At 38.1% G+C, this 27,875-nt stretch overlaps 2 protein-coding genes across 2 annotated transcripts in view; one reads left to right on the plus strand and one right to left on the minus strand.

The window, feature by feature from the left end:
- Nucleotides 1-999: 999 nt before the first annotated feature.
- cops2 (COP9 signalosome subunit 2) lies at nt 1,000-21,332 on the minus strand. The gene is made up of 13 exons (NM_001015820.1): nt 21,243-21,332; nt 17,552-17,665; nt 16,338-16,415; nt 15,570-15,695; nt 13,938-14,027; nt 12,982-13,059; nt 11,844-12,018; nt 10,735-10,913; nt 10,598-10,650; nt 8,700-8,797; nt 8,082-8,164; nt 3,219-3,277; nt 1,000-1,966 (listed from the first exon to the last, which is right to left on the minus strand). Exons 1-13 carry the CDS (start codon nt 21,294-21,296, stop codon nt 1,822-1,824), a joined length of 1,332 nt encoding a protein of 443 aa, NP_001015820.1. The 5' UTR covers nt 21,297-21,332; the 3' UTR covers nt 1,000-1,821.
- A 6,466-nt stretch (nt 21,333-27,798) lies between these two features.
- Nucleotides 27,799-27,875, plus strand: part of galk2 (galactokinase 2) — a 70,876-nt gene continuing 70,799 nt past the window's right edge. The window contains 1 exon segment of the mRNA NM_001005803.1: nt 27,799-27,870. Coding sequence (NP_001005803.1) covers nt 27,815-27,870 — 56 coding nt within the window. The 5' untranslated portion in view covers nt 27,799-27,814.

Consider the following 27,875-nt stretch of genomic DNA (forward strand, 5'->3'; position numbering starts at 1 on the left):
AGTACCATGCCTGTGTGTGCCACACTCTGCCTGACCAATGCTGCCTATGTGTGCCACACTCTGCCTGACCAATGCTGCCTATGTGTGCCACACTCTGTCTGCCCTATACTGCCTGTGTGTGCCATACTCTGCCTGAAACACATAGGCAGCATAGGGCAGGCAGAGTATGGCACAGTCTGTCTGAGGTGTGAACAATGCAGGGGGTGAACAATTCACGGATTAAAAGGTGTGAACAGTACAGGGGATTACATGTTTAAACAATACAGGGGTTTACAGCCTGGGGCCAGTTAATCTCAGCACCGATACAATTTAAAGTGTACACAAAGGTAAGCAGTTACAGCAGCCGGACAGGTGGAAGGCCCACACAGAGCGGGGCCACAGGCTTCATGCGGCCAGCCAGTTGGACAGCCCCGCTCTACAATATAATGGCCTGTAAAACTGGAACTATTTTATGTGTAGTAAAATAAATATTGTAAAATAATCAATGAAGAAATATTAAATGCATATATAATACAATAGGCTAGCATTAATGTGGATGTGTGGTTTTTTTTGTACATAGACTAAAAAAGCCTTAAAGACTTATATTTATTGTAGTGGGTACATTATCTCATCACCCACTGGGGTCATGCCCAATTTGTTACGCACATCCCAGTGATTCTAGTTGCTAACCAGCTACCCTGGGCCTGCGGTCCTTTCCTTCAAAAAAAATAGATGAACTTGCAAAAGGTACTTTTCTTCTACACGCTACACTACCAGTTCTTCCTTTTTCCTAAGCATGACCTGCACAAACCTGGGTAAGTGCACCACCAATTCCTGTAATGTGATTGCTCCCAGATTCAACGGGTGCAAGGGGTGCCTGGGTACAGGCTCCCTGCTATCATGTATTATTTTTTTTTTGCTATAAGCCTCCTCCTACAATACACATTTAATGGAAATCTATTTCAGTCTAACAGGCGGCTAGCTTGATTTATGATGCACAAATGTTTACAGGACACAACAGGAGAAAAAATATGATTTATTTTGTATCACATTCTAAATTGATCTTCAAGAAAAAAAACAACTAACTTGATGAATACTAAACTCTGCTCCTGAAATCTCTGGCTACAAACTGCTTTGTGTATAGGTTCAGTTGCCCTTTCCAATGCAAGAAACACACAGGAAAGCCAATATTCATTTCTGGCTGCACTGTTTATTTTGCTGCTTGAAACCTAAGTGACAGTATGCCACTATAATAATTGGGTCTCTTCTAAATGTTTACTACACTGCAGGTACAGAAATATATATATTTATATATGTATATATACCGACACATTTTTGAGGGCAGGTGGGACATTTTGCAAAATGCAGCAAACATATTTTATACATGAGAAAAAAAAAAGAAGTGTTGAAAAGGATATGCATTTCAAGTTATTGCAGGTTATTCTGTGAGACATTTTCTGCAGGTAAAACGTTTAAATTGAACCAACACATGTCAGTGTATATTTAAAATCATGACAAAAATCTTCCCTCTGGTCGTTATTTGCCCTTGGCAAATCTACTAGGATGTTGCTTATTTAGGGCAAGATGAGAATACAGCATAAATCCCGTAACATTTTGGTTTTCTTCTGGAGGTTAAAGCTGTTTTTTCTTGGGATATACACAGCAGCAAAACACAAACCAGCTCATCAGAAAGTGCTTCTGCCAAAACTCCAATTGTTTTTTTTCAGGACACACCAACCAACAGTAGCTTTGCCATTCCCAGTTCCTTTTAAAGGGTTAGATCACTGCACTGATGCCATAAGTACTTGTTTTTTTATCTATTTTGTAAAAGCTTGTTCTTTGTTAAGCAAGCTTGCTGACTACAGCCTGGTTGAGAGAATTCAGCTGATTGGTCCATTTATCTAACGCAGTGTATCGTGCCCCACCTCTCTTCTGATGATCAAGTTCGAGAAGCTGGTTGACTTGATCAATTCGCCCGTGAATGGTGCTAGGAAAGAAGAGAGAAAGGAATTATAAGAATAAAATTGGTGCTTCACTAGTCATATTGTTATTTTAACAAAGGACAAAGTACTTCACAGATGAACTACTTTATTCTGCTCTGAAAGCATAAGGGAAAATAATCACATTGTAACAATAGCTTTAAACAGGTTACGTAGTTAGATAAATGTTACCATACTGGGAGTACAAAGATATGGTAGTTTTCATAGTAAACTGACCTCTATATTGTACACAGCCTGTTTTTACAGGAATAACAGACTTCATAAAAGCTGTGACTGAGGAACTAATGGTACATTTAGAAATTTGTGCATTTTCAGGCTGAAAAGGGCAAGTACTGGCACAGGTATTTCCCATTCAAGGCAGTGGAGGCGATATGCACATATTCCAACTCAAAAGTGCCACATGTGCTATCAGCCTTAAACTCCCTTCCTCCACAGTAACTGTGTTGAGAATTTTAGTTAAGGTCATTTATGTGGGACACTGTGCAGTTTCTAGGCACATTTTAAGGACTGTTCTTTACATAAGCTAGGAAATAATCTTGTAGATTGTAAGCTCTTTTGGGCAGGGCTCTCTTCACCTCTTGTATCAGTTATTGGTTGCTTTATATGTTACTCTGTATGTCCAATGTATGAAACCCACTTATTGTACAGCACTGCTGAATAGGTTGGTGCTTTATTAATAAATGTTAATAATAATAGAATAACAAAACCTAAAATTGTACATCTACAAAAAAAAGTTACACTTATGGAATACAATTGTACAGTACAAAGGACTAATTAACTAATAGACATTTGAATAGTTTTAGAATACCCCACTAGGAGTATAACCTCTTGTTTAAAGCATAAATATTTCTAAGCCTTTTGTAGTGAGACACAGCCATAGATTAATGGTATCCATACATAGCATACACTCTAGTTGTCTCTATATAGGGAGGACAGTCCTGATTAAAGGGGCAGGGCTTGGGTTTCCAGCAGATCATGGCTCACCACAGATAAGGCGTGCCGCTTTAAGGCTGTTTCATACCTACCATGACAACTGTATCACTTATTTTAAAACATACATCTACATGTGGCCCTCCAGTTGTTTCAAACTACTTCATTTAGCAGTCAGGGATCCAAAGATATAGAGTTTAACAGCAATCAAAGGATCAAAGGCTCTAGTAAATGTAAGCAGGGAAGGCCAATGCAAAGAAAGAAACATAAATAAAAGCAGTAAAATAACGAGGGAAAAAAAGAACATACTTATCCAGTATACACTGCACCAGCAAACTCTCAACATCAGCTACATCTATATTTAGCTCCTAAGGAAAAAAAAGAAAAGGTTAATGTGTTGCAATTTAACAACAACTTGTGCAATCAAAAAAGTAGTAAAAGAGGAGAGCACTCAAATGCAGACTTACTGCTGCAAAATTACTTTATTGCTGACTACGAAACAAACTGTGTGTTTGGTAGTCAGCAATAAAGTAATTTTGCAGCAGTAAGTCTGCGTTAAAAAGAAGCTCTAAAACCAGTGCAACTACCATCAGAATGTAATAATGTAGCATCAGCTTACATAACAGGCCAACCTCATTTTCGGTTGATAATTTGTGACAACCCGCAAGCTTAGGTTCTTAACAGCTGCCCAAAGCACACTGTGCGCAAATATCACTGATACTTCTAACGGAATCCAAGATGGGGGGCTCCTGTGACAGCTGTAAAGTTCTGTGTCATTACTTTAGGCTGGTGCAGTAAGTTCAGTATATAAAATATGGCATTGTTAGCCATATTCATTTTTAGGGTTTAGTTATCCTTCAAGTGCCTCTTCATCAGTGTACACAGCCCAAACTTTCTTCATAATGGAGATTTCCATACTCTTTACCAGCTTAATGGCTCTTATTTGGACTTTCTCTAATTCAATAATATCCTGTTTGAGCACTGGACATCAAAATTGCGGAACTTTTTTTCCCCCACAAAATTAAGTTATAACTTTTTTCCATTATTTTATACCATTTTTTCTGGTCCCCTGAAAAACGCAAAATGGGTATGGTAACAAAAAAATAAATAAATTTAAATGCAGTTTATTCACACAACTGTATCATAGCCATTTCAAGGGCTAGTAATTCTAATGCATATTGTTACAGCTGTTGCTTATGTCAGTCATTCTTGGCTCTGGATGGACCCCACCTTTATATATTTTTCAAGAGACAGAGAAAGTAATTCTAACCCAAAGAATATAGCATTCCATAAAATAAATGTTCAGAGCATAAACATCTTAAGATATAGATTTGGGAATCTATCCAAGTTATTTTTTTAATAAAGTTTGTAAATGTGATTTTGTAGCTGGTTGTTAAAGCTATTAATATTGCTGCTTAGATTCACCAAAGTCATTATTGCTTTTGTCTGTGTTTTATAAATGACTCCACCTGAAATCAGATGGCTCCATATAATATTTCAGATAGCTGAAATATGTTCTGCACTTGCGTGAAGGTATCACTATTGCGCTTCAGGTGACAGCCAGAAAGATGACAGTACTAACAAAGGAGTCCCACCGAGTGTGAGTGGAACTTGTGGAGATTGTGTATCCTAAAATCTGCCTAAATTTGTCATGCCCTAAGCGCCGGCTTCATTAGTGGGAAAATGTTATCTTGTATCATATGAAAGCACACAAAGAATTATTAACAAGGATTTATGCTCCTGCAGAATATTAGATATGTATAAGGCATCACATATGTTCAGTTTAGCAAAAACCCTCTATGCAAATACTGCTTACAATCAGTGGGGTAAATATACCAGGCCGGGCCCTACTGCCAAAAAATCTCCAGGGGGGCCCGGCATGAACAGCAACCCCCCCCCCCACTCACATCCCCTGCTCCCTGCCAGTTTACGCCACCCACTCACTTTTAAGAGGACAGTGGCTGGGGAGGGGGGGATTTCTACAACTATAAAAGTAAGCTGATCACACAGTCTGGGCCCCTCCTGGGACCTGCTTCCTCTATAGTCACGCCACTACTTACAATGATACATTTCTTCACTTCTGGTTATAAATGAATACATGCACACACTTTATAAAAATGCAGTTACAGGTACAGCTTTCCATTAACCTTGGCATAAAGGAAGGACTTTGCTCTATGTATAAACATCAAGCCTTGGCATTGAACAGTGTTTCACAGACATAGCCCATTCACACCCAAAAAAAAGAACTTTGAAAGTCATATGGGCTAGATTAGATAAAGCCGAGAAATATTGCAGTCATGTGGGAAGGATAAAAGAAAGCTATAATGCTTATAAACCTCTCCTGCAGTTTGGATAAAGTTCATCCTTAAGCAATAGGGCAGTATTATAGCTATCAGCTATATACAATAAACTATTATGAGAAGGCTATTCAATACTGGAAGAATGCAATTTCCCCTTTACGCAATGACATCACGTTCCTTTCCATTGCAAAATCACACCGAGTGACCCAGGCTTTATTTACCTCTCAGAGAGTGCAAGTTAGAGCCATTGTTGAAGGATTTCACAACACGTATATAGTACTGAAACCAAGGAAGTAGAAAGGTTTGTTTGCTAAAAGTGACAGATTAGGTTTCATTTTATAAATAGAAACGGATAATTACTCAAGGCTTTAACACACCCCAGGGATACTTACAGAAATCAACAACCTAAAATATCATATTAATGTGGTCTTTGTGAACCAGTTACAAAAAGTCAAATGACCTCATTCATAGTGCCCTTTTCAAATGCTCATATGTGTTACATGTATAAATCTATAAAGAGGTCTTTTAAATGGGTGGTTCACCTTTAAATTAACCTTTAGAATGATTATGACAGGGGTATTTAAAGAAAATTTTCAATTGGTGTTTAATTTTTATCTATTGTGGGTTTTTTGAATTACTAATCTGTTGTTCAGCATCTCATCAGACTGGCATTTTAGCTGGTTGCTGGTTTAACCTAGCAACTATGCAGTGACTTAAATGAGAGACTTGAATCTAAATAGGAGAAAATCTGGCTAGAAAGATAAGTAATAAAAAGTAACAATAACAATACAATTGTAGCCTCACAAAGCAATAGTCAATGAAATCCAGAAACAAAAAAATAAAGACCAACTGAAAAGCAGATTTCAGAGCATGATTTTGCTGTAGCAGCACTATTAACTGATGCGTTTTGAAAAACAAATGTTTTCTAGTGACAGTATCCCTTTAACCGCAGTGTAAATCTCAGTAAGCTTCTTCATGTTACCATATACAAAGTTATGGCAATACTAACCACTAACATGCAATGCACTAATCACTTTTTAAGGCAAGGAAAGATCCTACTAGTTAAGACAGATATGATAGAACAATACAATGAATTGTTGTGGATATGCTACCTAACCCAAAAGAAAGAATACTGTTCTACATTCTCACAAATCACACATTTGGTAGGGGAACAGATTACCATCAACAATTATTATGACTAAATTCGCCTTACACACTGTCTTCTGCTTGTGGGATCAGTTATGAGTGCAGTTTAATCCATCACTTCTGCGGAACCATTCTTATAAATAAGCCTATGGAAAAAGCTACAAACTGCAGGATGCAGCCTCCAACAGTATTTGTCCTATAGTTAGGATTAATAAGGCAGATTCACTTCACTTACTCTAATGTTTTCAATGCGCGCACCACGAAAAATTAATTCTTTTCGCAACATTTTTTTTTTTTTTTTTACTTTTTATCAAAATGTATGTTCCTATGGGGGGTGCCCACAAGTAAAGTATTCATATTAAACATCCTCTACACTGTGCTAACAAAGGAAATAGCTTTGATGTCAGGTATTGGAAGCTTTTAGAGGAGCTTTTGCTGGATTTATGGCATTCTTAAATTGGCCATTCACAGATATAAGCTGCTGATTCAAGCCGTTCTGACTAAGTTGGCAGCTTATCTGTATATGTACCTTGAATGGGCCTAACCAACAGATTGACTGCAACAGATTGACTGAAAATGAACCCCGGGACCCTCGGGACAAGGACTGCATGGGCTGGTTGATACAGTCCCGGCTCCAACAACCTGCATTGCCGACGTTGTGATCCGATAGTTTGGTAACCAGTCCGATACAGCCACTTTAAGGTGAGTAAACTCTGTAATAATCCACTTGTTTCGCAATATTTCAATGTACGGCCAATTTTAGTTTACAGCCAAAAATCTGACAAGGCTCAACAAAATACTGTACTTCTATTACACTCCTTGGAAGCAGTTTTTTTCTTTAGAAAGGTTTGTTCTTTGAGGGGTGTGCTTACTTTGCTTTAAAGGGCTGGTTCACCTTTAAGCTAACTTTTAGTATATTATAAAATGACTAATTCTTAGAAGCTTTTTTATTTGGCCTTTATTTTTTTGTTTTTTTTATAGTTTTTACATGTTTTGCCTGACACGGACTCTGTGTGGCTACAATTTTATTGATACAGTTACTTTTTATTACTTACCTCTCTATTCAGGCCATCTTCTATTAATATTTCAGTCTCTCATTCAAATCATTGCCTGGTTGCAGGGTAATTAGGACCCTAGCAACCAGATAGCTGCTGAAATTCTAAACTGGAGAGCTGCTGCTTTTCACTTTTCTGTACCCCCTCCCCAGTTTAATAAAAACAATAAAAGATTTTTAAAATAAAGAAATAAATAAAAGATTTTCAAGGGATTTAGAACAGCAAATAAGCATCCATTCCAAATCATACCCCAAACTGTCTAGTATCTTGGTCCTCAAAACAGTTTTTAAAAAGATAACGAGAATAACATTTTTAAACTGATTTTCTTTATAATATTTCTTACTACTCAGTAAGAAACCTAAAGTTGATCCACTAAAACAGGTTTTACAACATTAGAGAACATAATGCTGCACTGAACAACGATACTGGTAACTTCCAAGGTCTTCGCATGATTTACATTTCAATTGTGTAAAATTGACGACAGCTATTCTCACAACTGATGTCACTCTCAGTTTCAGTAACAAATATCCACAAACCACTCCTGAAAACATAAACTGCTCACATGACACAAGATGACGATTCAATTAATGGGACACTCATCACAAGAAAAGTTTAGATTTGTGAATTAAAATAATTGCATCTGTATATGTCAGTGATCTGTATTGCCTTACCTTCGAAATGAAAGGAATATGTATTCTTGTATAAGGCTTAATTAACTTTATAAGCACTTGTGTTCTGATGTTTCGCAAAAGCTCTGAAATAGCAACAAAGCATGGAATTACTCTTTGCACAAGATGAAAATGGTACAGGTCATTGTACTGCTAATAATACTGCTTTATAGATCATTTAGCAAAGAAAACACTTTGAAGTTGCTACAATAATGCAAAGTTGTGGTTTCTGAGCATTCTGGATTCTGCTTTAACAGCAATTTTTTAGGGTTATTTTTCCCTGATCTTTCACATATAGTATAATAAGCTTTGCCCTCTCAGGTCACTATGACAGATACATCTAACTGTTTATATTTCCCCTTTAAGCTGCTCAGTGAAATTATACTACTTCCTGCAAAGCCAAATAGTAGAATTATTCCGAATGTACTGCAAACACTGCAGATTTGTTTCCTTAAGGGAATCTTATTACAATAAAGTGTGAAATGTTGTCACAATCAGCAGTATTAACACAACATGATCTTAAACTGGCTATTAAAAGCAATGGCTAAACAACAAAACTAAAATGTTTGAGGTCTGATGTTTTCCAGTACAGAAGAGAAATGCACTGCACGGACACTGTACCTTCAATATGTTCCCTTATAAAGGGATCATCCATGATGTTGCTGTGATTTGTTTTCAGAATCTTTTCAAACTCAGTGATGTCATTATTCTGATAGGCACTGTATAATATAGAAATTGTTATTTATACTTTCATATATAATTAAGCATACAAACAGTTGTTAACAAGATTAGCAGCTGCACCAGAAAAGTAAAATTCTCAGCAAACTCTGAGAAATGGTGCTTAAACTGCAAATATGCTTTGCTTACTGCCTTAGAAATAAATAATAAAATACTCTCTTATCTGGAAATTGCAGAGCTACTATGGGTAGAGAGTAAATAAAATACTATTCCCACCAGAAAGCAGAGAGGAACAGTTACAAATGTGCATAGATTATGCAAAATGGATTCTCAAGATTTATTTTGATTAAAGTGATACTGACAGCCAATTAATTTTTTTTTTTTTACACCTGCTGTTGTGTTTTAATTTGTATCAGCTATAAATTCCTTATAAACTAAATCTGCAAAGTTTTTTCGCTTCATAATTATGGTAGCACGAATTACAAACCCACAGAGCAACCATGTTTGTTCCCCTCTTCCGGGTTTTAATTTCAGTGCCTCCCAAGTGAATAAATATGCCCAATCACAAACCTGCAACACCCCTTCTGCTTTCAGCTGGTGTGTAACAAGCTCAGCTCCGTTGTCTATGTGTAATGAGGGGGGGAAGGGAGAGCAGGCAGACAAGGGAAAGCTATTTAAATTCTTTGTGCGAAGAGCAGAAAGGGGGGGCAGCCCTTTGAAGTAGGCAGGCAACAGAAAGATCAAGCCTGCCTGCTATCTAGTTCACAATGTGAGGAGCAAGGGAGGGAGAACTCTTTGAAGCAAACAGCAAGCTGAATCCTCCCAGTTTAAGACGTAGTCCTTTTGACAGATTGAGAAGCTACAGTCGGGCTTGCTAGACAGTCGAGTTCAGGATCTTCAGTAAGATTTATGTAGAGAAACAGGACTTTTAGGAAAAAACAGTCAACATGACCTATAGGTAGGTTTGGAAGTAGGTTCATATTTTTTAAAGAAATTTTTTGGTGTCAGTATCACTGGATTAACATAGTACCAACCTATTATACATTTACCAGATCATGTAAAAACTCAGACAATCTAGCTAAAAGGGCTGCACTGATTGTATGTAATTTGAATGTGCAATCAGTGCAGCAGGGACAATTGAACAGTTTTTTTAAAATCATATTGCAACTTAAAATTGTAAGCCATCTGTCAAAAATAACCTCCAGGAATCCCATCTTAGAAAGTATTTGGTATATCCTGAAAAGCCAATTGGATAACTAGCACTCCATTTATAATTCCATACTTAGATTCTCCCTTCCCATCTGAATGGTTACTTCTCAGGTATAATATGGCGTCCAAATTATTCCCCTCTCCCTTGTAGAGTCACTTTTTACAAGACAAGGAAATACCAGTTCACTTGGGCCATTTTATTCGGCATTCCTGTATCCAAGTGCTAAATCTATTCCCTGGGTTGGAGTTTCTTTTAGGCAAAAATACACTGTGCCAAAGAATAAACCGATATAAAGCAGCAATGCCTCCTTTCTGTTACCAGATAAAGACTCATTTGCAGTAGCATAGAATCCCAAAATTTACTCTACTGCAAATGTGCGAGTGAATTCAGTCACTGTCAAACATTTTGGCCACCTCCAGTGAATCAGACAGCACCATAGCAAAAACAAACATTTTTTTGGGCCCCCTTTCACGGCATCACAGGAGACCAATGATGAGCACAAGATCACAATGCCCGGTTATTTTCCTTGCCTTTTAAAGTCTAGAAAAGGATGGGAACACAGTTCTTGCTGCTAATATCGTAATATATATATATAAAATTAGGCAAAACAGAAAATAAGATAATGGCTTACCTTACTAAATTTGTCATTGCTAGAATTTCTGGATCATTTTTGTATGGTTTAGCCTAAACATAGAAGGATACTAATGTCACTTAATGCACAAGGAAATCATACGATGGAACATACAGAAAAATGATTAAGTATTGTACCTCCTGAGAATCAAAGGGGTTTATTCCAGACTTCATGAGCATGTTTGCTAGGACAAGGTATTTCAAGCAGGTTGTTCGCCTGGGACTGCCAGATTCATCATAGTTTTTAAAAGCCTCAAAGAAATCTGTGTGGGCCTTTTCAAACTCTCCTTCTCTTAAATGCATCTTTCCTCCACATTCTGGGCAAAAAAAAAAAAAAAAAAGAACAAATATTATGGTACTGAATGCCAATCTTCATCTTCAAGGGGCGGGTCACTTTGGTATTAAGAAGACAGATATTAGACATGCATTAGGATCTTGCTATTTTGGCTTTGTGACAAATTTTATTTCAGTGCTGTCCAACTGGTGGCCCGCGACCACCCTCTATGTGGCCCCCACTTGTCTGGCTACTGTGTCTGCTTACCTTTGTGTGAGCTTTAAATGGTATCAGTACTGAGAATAACTAGCCCCCTGCATTGTGCACACCTCAGATTCAGGCTGTAAACCCCTGTATTGTTTATACATTTAATTCCCTGTATTGTACTTTTTAGTGCTTGCATTGTTCACACCTCGGGCTCAGACTGTAAACACCCACATTGTTCACCTGTTCGCACCTCCGACAGACTGTAGGAGCAGTACCAGCATTGTGTCACTATCTATTGCCTGCCCTATGTGGCTTGTGTGTTTGGCACACACAGGCAGCACAGGGCAAGCAGAGTTTGGCACACACAGGCAGCATTGGGCAGGCAGAGTATGGCACACACAGGCAGCATAGGGCAGGAAGAGTATGGAACACACAGGCAGCAAAGGGCAAGCAAAGTATGGCACACACAGAAAGCATAGGGCAGGCAGAGTATGGCACACACAGGCAGGGTAGGGCAGGCAGAGAATGGCACACAGGCAGCTATCCACAGGTAGGAGGAGGCGGCATATGGATTTAAGGGTATGTCATAATATGACATAATATAATTCTTTCACATATGAATGAAGGGCGATATCCCTACAGCGAGCACCAACCATTTGGGTTTTTGCTGTGCTACCACCATTTATGTGGGTATGGTCTTAAAAGCCCTTGTGATAACATGGGCGTGGGAGTTACAACAGAAACAATTTTACTCTACTCATCTTACCACGGATGACTCCCATGATAAGGGGATGAGGAATAGCAGATTTAATATGCAGCGACTGTTCATATAGTGCTTTGAGTTTCTTATTGTTTTTCTGTGCTGTATACATCTGAATTTCCAAAGCATAGATTTCCAGTAGTTGTGTACCCTTCTTCAAGTCATCTTCTCCATCGTCGGTCTGAAAATAAAATTAGTTACCTTATTTGTACTGTAAAGATGCAAAAAGGAATAGGCAGACTGGAAATCCACAAAACAGGCCATCCAAAAGAAGTAGGAAAAATCCTTTAGTTATAATACCATTATTACAGTCTTACAGTTTGGAATTGTGTTTTAGTGCCTTCCTTTTTATCTCTTTTATCCTTATTTGTATTACTGTGAAATAAATAGTCAGCATGCCTAATTAGGGCAATGACACATGGGGGGGGTGGTTGTAGCCAGCATTAAAAAAAAAAATGGCTACCGCTGACTACAAATGTCCCCAAAAATGCCTTGCCATAGACTAAAGGTGGCTACACATGTGGCGATTTGCGATCTTTTGTGCGACCATCGGTCACAAACCGTTCAGGGCTAGAACGGCAGATAAGGAGGTAGAAACAATAGGATTTCTACCTCCTTCTGCCGATTCAGCGCTGAAGACAGATTTTGGTCAGGCGCCTTCTATGGCGCCCGATCAAAATCTTTTAACTGGCCCGATCGGCGAGACGACCGATATCGAGGTTTCTTACGATATTCTCGGTGCATGTATGGCCAGCTTAACATTGGGATCGCAGTGAGTAAAACATATTACTTGCCGCAATCTGGCTTAATCACAGGAAATAGCTTTACTTCGCAGTTTCCCATGATTAATCAGACTGCCTTAAATTTTCTTCACAGTAATCCTAATGTTAGTCTATGGCAAGGCATTTACTGCCTGTTTTTCTTAATTCACTACAACCTACCCCCACTTTGGACTATCCCATGTGAATAAGATTAAAAGGAGATGTTTGAGAGAAGGCAAGGAAGATTGATGGAGCTGGAGCTACTTTTTCTGATTCTAGAGAAAGGACGGAAAAATAATCATAAAACATCACTCACTATTTATATTATAGAAAGAGAATAAATAAAAGCACCACAACAGCATCACAACATACATGCAAATTACCTGGCATGACTGATGAAGCTGGCGTAAAATCTTCTGCAACTTGCCATATTCCTCTCTTTCCAAATATAATTTACCAAGCTGTAAAACAAAAATGGGCAAAAAAAAAAATTTAACCTCGCAAATGGTCTACAATCAATTTATCTTACAATCATAAGAAGTTCTGTTTCATGAAAACATGTAATCTTTCATAAAGAAGTTTATTTTAAAAACTCCATATTTTATTTAACTGCTGGCAAAAGTAACAGTTCATTTCCTCATGTCAGTTTCTCTTGCACAAACTTGAATAGCCTCAGACATGCTTGTGTTAGCCCTGTGTGACATATGGTTTAGGGCTGGAGTTCTAGCTGTACTCAATATACTAGAACCAGTGCTCCACAGGACAATACAGGATCAATCACCATATATCTGAAAGGCATATTAGCCAGTTTACAACAGTGCTGTTTGAAATGGCTAATGATATACCTATAATGAAAGAAATGAGGCGATTTAGGTGCAGTAAAAAGTTGAACGGAACTTATATAGATATATTAAGTCTTTTGTATTGCAGAAAAATAAAGAACACTGCCTTTTTGTAAAATATGAAATAGTATAATAAAAGAGATTAATTATGTGATGACAGTATGCAGTCAATGTAATGGTGTAGTTTGCCAGCAACATTTTTAGCAGCGCATAGGCACACTGTTGTGTTTGCCTATGAGAATGACTGTACTTTTGCTGCAGTTCCACCTGTTCGGACTGACAGCCAAGTGAATGCAGCAATGGAACGAAACTCTGCAGGTGTATGCCCACTGGCAAGGGGAACCATGCGTTTTGCTCAGGGACTGTGCATAAAAAATACTCTTCTTAGCAAGTGTAATCTACTCCTTTAAAATTGATAAGAAATCCTGTCAACCACAAACTATTCTATAAATGTCTTGTTCCAACTTAATATTGAGCAACATAATGCTGCACCTTACCTTTGTATTGGTTTTAAACCACAACCGGTCATTTTTTGCATCTTTTAGAGCCTCAAGGGTTGTTTCATAGAACTCCTGCAGAAGGTCCATCTTTGGCGAGAAAAGGAGAATCAAAAACTTTTTTGTATGAATAGTTACAATTAATTTGAATTGTTACTATGATGTTTTGCTTTCTTAGTGCGATTGCTTCTTTACATTTACAAATGTGATGTTAAAAGAGAATTATTATGAAAATAAATTTATTAGAAGCTTCACCTTGCTCAATATAATCACTTTGAATCCTGTATGGTTTCTGAAATAAAGTTACAATTCGTTATCACTCTCTCAGTAATTTGCTTGTCTACATGCAGTGTGCATGTCAGGGATATTTCCAAATCATCATTGGTGTGTGCACCCTTTGCCGAGATGATGTATGAGACTGTCCATCAAATAAACAAGCTCCAACACAAAGTTGCATGTAGAGCAACAAAGAAATTCACTAAAAAGGAGAGCTTTCATATAATAGGGCAGAATACAAATTTGTACATACTTTACACAGCCTATTTGTTTAATTAAAAAAAGTCCACAATTTTTATTATAAAGCACTTTTTGTTTCTTTTTACCTGTAATAAGGGCAATTTGTCTAAATCAAGATAATGAGCTCTGTATAGACTAACTGCACCCAATCAACAGTAGCAGTCCATGATTTAGGCTTCAAAATAGAGGAGTTTGTTATAAAGGGTGTTTAAATGGGAAATTTTGTTCAAGGAACCCTTTCTCCTACACATTTCTCAGGATTCAAGCACAAATATCAATTGCTGGCTGTAGGTTAACAAAAGCTATCTATATCAGGACCACACAGGCCAACCTAGCCTCCATTGTGCCTCTAAACCTAGATACCATTTCAGGGTTGGCCATCATACTAGATTCTCCAGAAAGTGTTAAGACTGTATATTTTGTGATCAGTAAAATATTCAGGGTTCCTTTTCTTTTTCTTTCCCAGTAAAATAAAGACAACTACATAACCAACTGTGGTACCATAAAATACAATAGTAAAGAAGCACAGAGTAGACTATTTAGCAAACCTATCACATTACAAACCTTTGAATATATTATAGTTGTCTTTTAAAAGAAAGAAGGTTGATTACAAAGCAATTTGGAAAAAGCACCTGGATGAAGTGACAGATGACAAATGGTAAGAGGCATTATAAGTCCCTACTAAGGTTTTGTTCATTGTAGCTTCTCTCAAACTATTATCCTACACAATGCCTACATTATACATTTTAATAATATGCAAAGAACTATCTAAGAACAACTGCAAATTGTCCTAAATATCATTAGAGAAATGAAGATTTGTTTTGCTTGATTTGGCCTTGGTCCAGCACAATAAATACACTATAAAATCAATATAGCCAGCCCATGTTAATATAATTTAAATCCCAACATACATGCATGCTATTCAGTAAGGCCACCCTTGCTAATCCCAACTTTAAAGCCTTCCACCAATAAAAAATAAATAAAGCAAGTATGCTAGCACATCAAATTTCACACACACCTAGCTCATAGACTAAAGTCTTGCATACTAGACTTGAGGTGAGTGGAGTGAGCAACGCATAAAAGCAGTCAAAGGAATACAAAGGTAAAATATCAAACCTGTTTGGATGTGGAGATGTAATCAAGGATAGAATTGATAGATTTTTCAGAGTAATTTCTTGTTACCGCACTGCGGATATAGGTCAACAGTTGCTTGTATCTGTTCATCATTTCAGGATAATTACCCTACAAGGAGGAAAATGGGATTAATTAAGCTTTTGGATAGTTTTGTCATGCAGAGCAATAAACTACAATTGAAATATACTTTTATGACACATAAGAAGGCACTTAACTCCACTAACTATGGATTCTTAAAAGGGCAAGTATATATCTATGTATCTATCTATATACACCTTTTTTTCGAGAATAAGCAAAATCAATATATGATTTATATATGCTAAAAAAATTACCGGTAGTTTACCATTTGAGAACCGCTATTATTGGTACAGCAATATGCCCTTACTGATTTTTTAATGGAACCAGTATATTCAGGTATGAGATTGACAACTTGCAGATCTAGAAACATCTAAATGCCAAAACATTTTTAATTACAAATAACAATTTAGTGGTATAATTGTATACATGTAATGTCTCATTGACTATCTAGATCAATTTATTCACAACATATAAATGTTATGCTGATGTTATAGAGGAAGAATGGAAATACATTAAGGGTAATGTAATAAAGTCCAAAGTCTGCTACAGGTCTAGATGCATACAGCAACTAATTAGCAAGTAGCTACTCTTGTCTGTTTGAAACCAACAGTTTCAGATAAGAATAAATTGATACATTTTGGTAGTGCATGCAATATGTAAAAAATAATATACCAATTTGAAATTTATTTTGATCATCTGTTTTAATGCTTTAAATCCCCATTCTCCTTTTTCTCCTTCGAGTTCGAGGACCTGAAAAAAAAAAAAAAAAAACACATTCATTTAGAAATTACAAAGTTCTACTGTACAGGGTTATTGCATAAAAAATGAAACTGCTTAATGCATTTAGAAACATTTATTTCCATAAATTATATGCACACACAAAAATAATGCCACTAAATTATACAAACACTTGATAAGATGTTCCCCTTTACATTACTTGACTTTCAAACTCAACAACAGAGAAATATTAATTTAATAAAAACATGTACATGTAATAGTGAAGTCTGTGTGCTTAAAAGCAGATTTTAAAAGGTACTTTCAGGTGCAACAGTTAAACCTGAAAACAGCCATTTAACATCACACTTTGAACACAGAAGTTAGAATAATGTCACATGGGCTTTCAGTCGGTTAGCAAGCACCCATGATCACCTATTACTGCTCCCTTTCACTTAAAGGAAAAGTAACACTAAAAATTTTTAACTAAAAAATCTATTCTACCCTCCCCCAATAATTGCCCTATCCTGAAAACCATTTGTTATTTTGAATGCTTTAGAAGAAAATACCTGTTAAACTCGGCTTCCTGTCATTTGAACAAAGGCGATACGGCGATGCCAGGGAAAGTATCAGGAGATGCATCAACTATGCGGCGATCGATTGATCAAGCCTAGCCTGACTCCTTCCTATACAGAAGTCAGGCTAGGCTCGATCGATCGCCGCATAGTTGATGCATCTCCTGATACTTTCCCCGGCATAGCTGTATCGCCTTTGTTCAAATGACAGGAAGCAGAGTTTAACAGGTATTTTCTTCTAAAGCATTCAAAATAACAAATGGTTTTCAGGATAGGGCAATTATTGGGGGAGGGTAGAATAGATTTTTTAGTTAAACATTTTCAGTGTTACTTTTCCTTTAAATGGGAAATGCATGAAAAATTAAGTGTGAGTGGCTTTGGCCAAAAATGCCATGGTGCCATTAAATTAAAAATAGCATGTTCAGGCTTCTAATTCATTTTTTGGCATTTCTTGTCTTTCAACTTTAGAAATATTTAATTTAATTTATGGGAGACCTATATATTATACATACATGAAACTGTCTGCACTTTGTATAGTTTTGTTTGAGACAAACATTCTAACGCAGTCATGCCTACATAAAGAAGCAACATGCCAACCTTCTGGAAACTGCTGAGAGCTGCCTTTGGATCATCTTCCTTCAAAGCCTTGGAGTTATAGTACTGATTTTCCAGGTCAACATTCGGTTCAGAGTTGCTGTCTTCTGAGTATTCCTAGATTTAAAAAACAAATGGCATTTAAGAAATTTGGAGAATAAAACATGTTTATTTACTCATTTATACATTTTAGCTCATAAAAGCAATGTGTCAAACCCCCCCCAAAAAAACCCCCAAAGAAAACACAAAGCTTATTTCTATTTGTTACTTCATATTAAGATTATGCTGTCTTATAACTGTAAAAAGGTACTATCATCACATAATCATAATGAGAAGAACCCCCATTTTACATTCCTCAGGGGACCGGAAAAAATGGCATAAAAACTGGGAAAATCTTAAATCAGGAAAATATGTTACACATTATATATTGATGGAACCACAAAAAAATGGTGTAAAATGACAGACATCAGTCTATGTAAAATAGAGATTTCACTGCTCCATTTAAAAGACACACATTCCCCATAAAGGTTACATTCATTTGTTTTTCCTCTAAATGTTCAATAAACCAAGGTGCTTTTCTATCTGCTTTCCCCTTTTAATATAGATGGAAATGATCCTAATTGCCCTGAATTTTCTGTCAGGCATTCTAATGGAATAATACATTCTAAAAAAAATAATTGCATAATCCTAATTTGTTTTTTTAAGCAGTACTATTTTTCATTACACAAATCAGATTCTGGTATAACATTTAATGTACTTGCATTGTAAGGAGTTTAAATGTTCTCTGTGCGTTTTCATAGGTTTCCTCCAGGTACTCTGATTGCAGGAGGAGGTTACAGGAGGGTTAACTGGTTTCTAATAAAATTGACCCTGGTGTTTGTGAATGTAATAGGGAGAGAGTGTAAGCTCTACTGGAGTAGAGATTGATTTAAATGATGAACAATTTCTGTAGAGGTGGGGAATATGTCAGCTTTATATAAATAAAAAATAATAATATATATGGGTAACTGGCATGGCTATTACACTGTGTGGCATTTAAACGTCACACATTTTATTAGTTATGACAGAGCTTTTATAGTATTATGACTTGTTTTCTCCAATAGCTTTAAAAATGGACAACTTACACTTTGCTGGCTAAATCAAATATAAGTACTGCAAATAGGGTTTACGTTAAATGTGTTTTGACAGATATTTTTTTTTTTTAAAAAGTAAAAAGGTGCTTTGCCATGCAGCACACACAGCTTCTAGGGTTGCATATAAACATGTTACATTGAGGACTTCAGATTAGCATGCTACTTATAACTTTTTATGTTGCACAAATCAAACATTAATGCTCTTGCAATCATGTCAGCAATCTCTGTTTGGATGACACCTAAATTGTAATTTAAAAAAAACCCTCCCATCACGTCAGTTTAATATGATATGTTTGTTTGGAACAGCACTGAAAGGTCAAAGTGGACTTGCTGCGTAACTAAAGACAACCACAAATCACGTTCTCAAGAGCGGTTGCAGCTCAAAGCTTTATTAATGCTTCAAAGCCAATATAACAGTATAAGTCAGTACAGGCATGGGATACATTATCCAGAAAGTTCTGTATTTCGGAAAGGCCATCTCCCATAGACTCCATTATAAGCAAATAATTCTAATTTTTAAAAATGATTCCCTTTTTCTCTGTAATAACAAAACCGTACCATGTACTTAATCCTAACTAAGAATTCATCTTTATTGGAGGCAAAACAATACCTTTGGATTTATTTAATCTTTAAATTATTTTTAGTGGGTTTAAGGTACGGTGATCTTAATTATGGAAAGATCCCTTATCTGGAAAACCCAAGGTTCCAAGCATTCTGGATAACAGGTCCCATACCTATTTATGAAACATAATGTCAGGCTTTAGTTTTACTGTGACTATGCCACTATGATGCTTGGTGCATAAAATCCATACAATGCTTAGGTGTAAGATAGAACCTGTTGGAATTATTGATGCAGCCATAAAAATATTTTTTAAAAATTCTAAAAGAAAAGCACTTCTTCAGTGAATGATCAGATTATGGAATGAAATTATTTTTGTACAAAAGATCCAGGAGGGAAAATGCTATATGTTTTCCTAAACAAGAAAATCTAATGTAAGGCTAGAAAATACAACACCATAATACAGAAAAAGATAGTACAGGTATGAGAACCGTTATTTGGATACCTGTTATCCAAAAAGCTCTGAATTACAGGAAGGTAATTTCCCATAGACTTAAATAAAATAATTCAAAATTTTAAACACATTTCCTTTTTACTGTAATAATAAAACCGTACCTTGGTCAGATCCCAACTAAGATATAATTAATCCTTTTTGAGGTAAAACAATCCTATTGGGGTTATTTCATGTTTAAATGATTTTTTTTAGTAGGCAAAGTATGGGGATCCAAATAACAGTATTCTAAATAACAGGTCATATACCTATTGTTAGCTTTGTCTCCAAATAAATACACTTTGCACTACTCAATACAAAACACAGTTCATGTAAACAATAAAAGGTTTACCTTCACAACGTAAAATCCAAGGCTCACATTTTCAATCGATGTCAGAAAGCACTTTTTTAGTTCAGGGCAAATGTCAATTTTAGTGTAAATGACTTTGCACCAACTGATTCCATTGGCAACTTTTAAGAGAGACAAATTTAATTTAAATCACTTCTAAATGTTAGTCTTGCCACCGATTTTATATAGTCGCACATGCTGCTAATTATGGAATCTGTCAGTCATGGACTTCAAGGCTAATGTGAAAATAGCAACATCAGCAATGTTTTGGGGTCCCTGCACTCAATACATATTAGGGTCCTTACACTAAATGCTCATATACGATTGATGTAAATGTACACGTTGATCATGTTTGCACTTTTATATTGATCAAAGATAGACCTAAACTATGTACCAAAAAAAAACGAATTCTGACAGCCAACATGTAGCTGAACTGACAGTTATGTCTCAGTAGAAGTATTTCATTATTCCTTACTAGGACAGAAAAACAAATGAATATGTCTTGTTCATACTATCCCATGTTTATAAATTTCAAATTATAGCATGTCTTATTGCCAGGAGCAAAATTTTTATGTGAAACATGAACTTCTGCTAAACATTGCCCAGTTCTTAAGGCAGCTCTTGGATGCCCAACCTGCTGCACTACAGAATCCTGAACCCCAGGCTGTTAAACAACAACTACTGGACAGCTCCATACTGGACCTCTGGGGCACTTCTGAAGCAGCGCATATGTTAACCCCTAAAACTTGAAAAACGGTGGTAAACATTGCCATTTAGAGCCCAGAGAACAATACAGTTCCAGCTTATCCAGTCCTCTCTATAGCTCCCCAAGATCCCTGATCTAAGAATGGGCGCTGTTAGCGTCTTCTGACAGCATGCACATCACTAACACAGAAGCACCCCCCGCCATATTTCTTTTGCCCAGCGCCCACCACACGGGCCTGAAGGCGACTAGCGAATGGGAAGTAGTAGCACCAGACCACCCTCTCCTGTCACTGGTGACAATGCAGGGTTTCCCAGAGCAGAAGTAGGTGCTAGACGTCCCGCCAAGTCATACCCCTCACACTGTCAGTTAATGGCGTGCACTTAGAAAAATCCCTCCGCCTGCCAACGCAGGGTGCGCCCATGAATCGCCACACAGTTTAAACTTGTCGTTAGCCTACCAGGTCGTAATCCTCTTCATCATCGCACATGAAGTCATCCTCCATGTCAGACATCTTGGCCGGGGGAACTGGAGCCAAAGGGCCTCCCAGAATCCTCTGCGTCCGTCGGAATTATCTGCTCGTCCGGAACTGAGTATTTCCCGTCCTTTGTGCCTAGACGAACCTACCACACTGTTGGACATAGAAAAGGCGGAACTTCCGAGGCAGGGAGGCGTTACCCTTAGCAACCTGCTGGCAAGGGGACGAACCAAGGCATGGACGATGTAGGAATACAGGGCTGTGTTATTTTATGGAGTCTTTTATTTGTAATAGGCTGGTTGTCTCTTACGGTTTATATTTTTTATGCCTATTCTGCTTGGTTTATTATATTAGAAGTGAGAATTTCCTTTAATATCTGTTACGTTTCATACTTCTTTTCTGGTTTTATTTGACTTCCACCATCTTTCGCAGTTTCCTTATCTAACTTTACAGTATTGTGCCTGAACTAAGGTTACCAGATTACTTCAAAATTCAGGGACACATCTACTAAATACGTGTTGCAGGGCTGCACTAATTGCAAATAAATGAAACTGAAATCAGTGCAATCCTTCTGGCTGCATCTTCTAGTCGTGTGTCCCTGAATGTGATCTGGTAGCCCTAGCCTGGAAACCACATGGTCTGGAAACATGTTCCACTTGGTTATGGAAGGATAAATCTGCATGTAAATCATACCTCCCAATATAAAAAATGTGGAAAATATTTAAAGAGGGACATAACAGAGATCAGAGATCAATGGTACAATTTAACTTCCAAAATAAGTAAACAGAAAGAATAACTGTTCTGATGGTAAACTAATAATTAACACTTTCATAAGAGGCACAGTGTGTGGCCCTCCTGCATTTCATGGGATGTGCCCTGTGTGGGCCTCAGTGTTTTATGACAGGCAGCCCTGCAACATGCATTTAGTAGATGTGTCTCTGAATTTTAAAGCAATCGGGTTGCCTTACATTAGCAGAACTCAGAAACCATCTCACCCAAATGAGCAGGACTGGGGGTGAAAGTTGTGACTGTCTTGCAAAAAGCACGACAGTTGGGAGTTGTGGTATGTATAATTTTATATAGCTAGATTTGGATATGCAACTTTGTACAATTCTACAGTATAGAAAACACACAAGCATAACAAATAAGTATAACTATAGAGAGATTGAGTGCCATATTGTAAGAGGCGTTAAGAAGGAGGTCCCTGCCCTTTAGAGCTTACAGTCTAAGTGGGTGGATTCCATACAAGCACAAATAGAAGGGCAAAAGAACATAAGGGCTCTGGTACACGGGGAGATTAGTCGCCCACGACAAATCTCCCTTGTTGCGGGTGACTGATCTCCCCGATATGACATCCCACTGGTGAAAATGTAAATCGCCGGTGAGATGGCATACGCTGTGGCGCGAGAGGCAACTTTGGCGATTTCCGCAAATCGCGCCGCCGCGTATGCCATTTTTGCTGCACCACCATCTGACACCAGCTAGTTTAAAAAGCCCCATAGGCCTTAGTGGGTGTGCTAATCAGTCTACAGTAACTTGTATGTTGTAAGTATGCAATTGTATGCTGGCTGTATGGCACATACAGGAAGCATAGATCAGGCAGAGTATGGCACACATGGGCAGCATGCTAGAGAAATTCCGGCCCTCTGCACCACAGAAGTTAGACAGCACTGTTCTAAGGCATAGCTGTGAAGACAGCTGTAACCCCAAGTCTTACAAGAATAAACATAAAAATAAATATTCTTAAAATAGAAGGAGAAACAACTGAGTTTTATTTTAGTGAGCTTTACATTCAGGTAAAGAGAGGACAGCCTGGGAAAGGGGGCAGAGTTGTAGCTAGAAATATAAAGTAGCCTGGGTAAAAGATTGCTACATTACAGCAGAGGATATGAGGTGGCTCTAGAGAACAAAATACTGCATATATAGTCAGAGAGATATGATGAAAATCAGTTTGGGGTAATGTCATGGCAGTGAAAACAGATGAAAGTTTTGAGAAGCAGCAGAGAAATAGGGCGGGTATTGATGAGTTTTAGTTAGGCAGGGTTTTTAGTTTTAATCCCCATGTCTGTCTGGTTTTGTGGACCATATTACAAGTACTGTTCAAATACTGAAATTTTATATGTACAAATACACAAACATGGGATAGCATTAACCCAAATGTTTGCTTGATATATCTTAAATAGTCACACTAGCATTTCCATTCAAGAAGAGTTCTTTTAAAGGGTTGCAGTACCATAAATAGACACCAGATGGATTATAAATGCATGTGTAGTTTATATGCAGTGAAAGCCTAGAAAGTATTCACATGCTACACATTCAGCACTGCCTTAAAACCATAAATTAAATACCATAACCCTCAATTAAGGAATTATGGGCTAAGACATGCAAATGACTCCTTAATATCCCTGTTACCAACTGTGCATCCAGAACTTCTGGTTTAATAACACACATACAGCCTAATTCAGAGAACTGAGGCTAGCGTGTGATTTACACACTCTGCTCTATCCAATGAAAAGGGTACAAGGAGCAGGCATAGGCTGACAGGAAAACTCATTCACCTATTCAGCCAGTCCATCTTTCGTTTATTACCATATTACTTTATGGCATTCCTTTGCACAGTGAATTTTGACAGAAGACTTGACTTGTTGGAGCTGAATTTAGTCATCATTTCTGTTGCCATCTCACAGCTCCTGCTGCACCAAGCTACAGTGGCTTGCAAAAGTATTCGGCCCCCTTGAACTTTTACACATTTTGTCACATGAATCAGTTTTATTGGAATTCCACGTGAAAGACCAATACAAAGTGGTGTACACGTGTGAAGTGAAACAAAAATCATACATGATTCCAAACATTTTTTACAAATAAATAACTGCAAAGTGGGGTGTGCGTAATTATTCAGCCCCCTTTGGTCTGAGTGCAGTCAGTTGCCCATAGACATTGCCTGATGAGTGCTAATGACTAAATAGAGTGCACCTGTGTGTAATCTAATGTCAGTACAAATACAGCTGCTCTGTGACGGCCTCAGAGGTTGTCTAAGAGAATATTGGGAGCAACAACACCATGAAGTCCAAAGAACACACCAGACAGGTCAGGGATAAAGTTATTGAGAAATTTAAAGCAGGCTTAGGCTACAAAAAGATTTCCAAAGCCTTAAACATCCCACGGAGCACTGTTCAAGCGATCATTCAGAAATGGAAGGAGTATGGCACAACTGTAAACCTACCAAGACAAGGCCGTCCACCTAAACTCACAGGCTGAACAAGGAGAGTGCTGATCAGAAATGCAGCCATGAGGCCCATGGTGACTCTGGACGAGCTGCAGAGATCTACAGCTCAGGTGGGGGAATCTGTCCATAGGACAACTATTAGTCGTGCACTGCACAAAGTTGGCCTTTATGGAAGAGTGGCAAGAAGAAAGCCATTGTTAACAGAAAACCATAAGAAGTCCCGTTTGCAGTTTGCCACAAGCCATGTGGGGGACACAGCAAACATGTGGAAGAAGGTGCTCTGGTCAGATGAGACCAAAACGGAACTTTTTGGCCAAAATACAAAACGCTATGTGTGGCAGAAAACTAACACTGCACATCACTCTGAACATACCATCCCCACTGTCAAATATGGTGGTGGCAGCATCATGCTCTGGGGGTGCTTCTCTTCAGCAGGGACCGGGAAGCTGGTCAGAGTTGATGGGAAGATGGATGGAGCCAAATACAGGGCAATCTTGGAAGAAAACCTCTTGGAGTCTGCAAAAGACTTGAGACTGGGGCGGAGGTTCACCTTCCAGCAGGACAACGACCCTAAACATAAAGCCAGGGCAACAATGGAATGGTTTAAAACAAAACATATCCATGTGTTAGAATGGCCCAGTCAAAGTCCAGATCTAAATCCAATCGAGAATCTGTGGCAAGATCTGAAAACTGCTGTTCACAAACGCTGTCCATCTAATCTGACTGAGCTAGAGCTGTTTTGCAAAGAAGAATGGGCAAGGATTTCAGTCTCTAGATGTGCAAAGCTGGTAGAGACATACCCTAAAAGACTGGCAGCTGTAATTGCAGCAAAAGGTGGTTCTACAAAGTATTGACTCAGGGGGCAGAATAATTACGCACACCCCACTTTGCAGTTATTTATTTGTAAAAAATGTTTGGAATCATGTATGATTTTTGTTCCACTTCTCACATGTACACCACTTTGTATTGGTCACGTGTAATTCCAATAAAATTGATTAATGTTTGTGGCTGTAATGTGACAAAATGTGGAAAAGTTCAAGGGGGCCGAATACTTTTGCAAGCCACTGTATACACCAAATGGGTTAACTATAAGGTGCTGTGCCCCCCTCAAAAAATCTTAAAAGGGGCCTAGTGCTAACAGAAAACCTGTCCCTTTAACTATAGAGGAAGCAACCATTATGTATGGGAAGAGATCACTCTGCTTAGGTATTTTAATGTGGGAGCAACCTTTTCACATACAGGCACAAATGCCAGCAGACTATTGCAAATTTTGGAAGTAACTCCCATATGTCAGGGCAGTAGGAATGGGATATAGGAGTAAATATTGGAATATATGGAGGAGATTTAGAGAATTGAACATAAGGATGGCAACTGGCACAGAAGATGAAAATAGTGTGATGGAAAATGGATATATGAGGATACATAAAAAGGATGAAAAATGAGTGTAGGGAGAAATATGGGGAAAGGAGAAAAGTACAACAGAAGAACAGGACAAGAAGAAAAGAATGAAAGAGACTGGCACAAAAAATGTAGGCAGCAAGAGCAAAATTACACTGAAGATTTTGGTCAGATTCAAAATCTGATCCTCACAGAAGTAATATAAATTGGATCAAATAAAATCAGATATTGGGTTTTTGTTCATGTGTCATCATCCGACATCCATCAGTGTGTTTCAGTTAGGAAAAAAAGTCTTTCAGACACCACAAGTTTTTCACAGATGCAGCATGCAGCTTTCCCTTCTGGTAGATATCAAAACAGGGGAGCACTCACCAGATGGGTTGAACTGCAACTAGATACTCCGTGCTACCACGTCTCAAACACGCCCCTGGATCCAGGCAAAACTCAGTGCAATGTGGATAAAGTGTAGACGGAGCACAGGAACATCCTTCCATAACGCGTTTCATGGCTTCTGGCCACTTCACCAGTATCTTCTGATGAAGTGGCGAGAAGCCATGAAACACGTAAAGCTGTGGGTGCATAACTCCGTGATGGTTTTAATCGTCTAAATAAAAGTGATATTTAATGGAAGGATGTTCCTGTTTTCCGTCTACACTTTATCCATATTCCCTTCTGGTAGGCATGTTGTGTCGGATGGTAGGTCTTTCATGTACTTTACACACAAGATTTTTCTATCCCATTATATTTTAAACAATGCAACTACATCTACATCCAACTTGTAGGATGTGTTCTGTCGATTTGACACCATCATGCAAATTCTCCCATGTAATATAGCTCTAAGATACAAGGAAACTGAGAAGAGAGAAGAAAGGCAGCAACAAATACTGACAGGTTGAGAAGTACTGGAAGAAATGGGAATCAAAAAGATAACATATTTTGAATATAGGGCTGGAGAAAAAAAACAGGAAAGGTTCAGACATTTTAGAACTCCACTTATGTTATGTGTGTTTGCATGGGTTGCATAGGGGGAAAAATCAACTTATGTCTGGCAATTAATTCTGTGGCTGCAACCATGTCAAGAAATGCTTGTGCAACATCACAAAATGCTGGCACTATACTCATAAATTTCTGACGTTACACTATTATGCTGAACCCTCATTGTGCCATAATCATACATTTGTAGAGCCATGCTGTCATAAAATATTATGCCTATCCGTGTCATCAAATGCTGGCTTACTGCCATAAATTGTCAGTGCTTGTCAGCCAACAGTAACCTGGCAAAGAGTCCCCACTTTGCCAGGTTACTGTTAGCTGACAAGCACTGACAATTTATGGCAGTAAGCCAGCATTTGATGACAGGATAGGCATATTTTATGACAGCATGGCTCTACAAATGTATGATTTTGGTGCTACAGTTTCCAGCCACTAAAATATGTAATGTATAAGCATAAGCTGCAAGATAAACACAAAGGTTCACAGCAATGGAGATCAGGCTTTTCTTATAGGTATGAAATGACTGCAAGTGCCTTGTATAAAGAAAACTATGCAGCCGAAGTGGAATATGTAGGGCACAGAAAAGTAATTATGCCTGTATACATTATGGTTTGCTGAAGGGAAAACTAAGCCATGTAGTTGCAGGCTACATTTTCTCATGTATGTATCACTAAAGGAGCTGTGTTTGAGGGGGTGCGACATGGTGACTCCCCTGGGCATGGCACAGCAGCAGGTGCAGGTGGGAAGATTAGGGAGCCTTAGGTAGGGCTAGGCAGAGCATTTCAGACATTATAAGAAGCTGCTGCAGCCTTAGGGAATGGAAATCCCTTTCCGAGTCCGGCTGGGCTACACGTGCCTCTGCCGAACAGGATTTCCGTGAGGTGTCTCCTTCTATCCGGAAGGTGCTGTCCGCCCCGATCCGTTCTTCCATTGAGACATGGCAGCCTCCGCATCCCCGCCGACCCTCCGGGTGCATCCCTCACAGAATGACAGGTAAG

The sequence above is a fragment of the Xenopus tropicalis genome, chromosome 3, assembly GCF_000004195.4.
Source record: "Xenopus tropicalis strain Nigerian chromosome 3, UCB_Xtro_10.0, whole genome shotgun sequence".
Taxonomy (NCBI): domain Eukaryota; kingdom Metazoa; phylum Chordata; class Amphibia; order Anura; family Pipidae; genus Xenopus; species Xenopus tropicalis.

Excerpts from the sequence above, each read along its gene's own strand:
- cops2 (NM_001015820.1), bottom strand. The coding sequence starts at position 21,296 with ATGTCTGACATGGAGGATGACTTCATGTGCGATGATGAAGAGGATTAC. Across the intron at positions 13,060-13,937 it reads GGTTTAAAACCAATACAAAG|CTTGGTAAATTATATTTGGA; the intron begins GTAAGGTGCAGC and ends TTTGTTTTACAG. Across the intron at positions 3,278-8,081 it reads ATATTCCTTTCATTTCGAAG|GAGCTAAATATAGATGTAGC; the intron begins GTAAGGCAATAC and ends TTTTTTCCTTAG.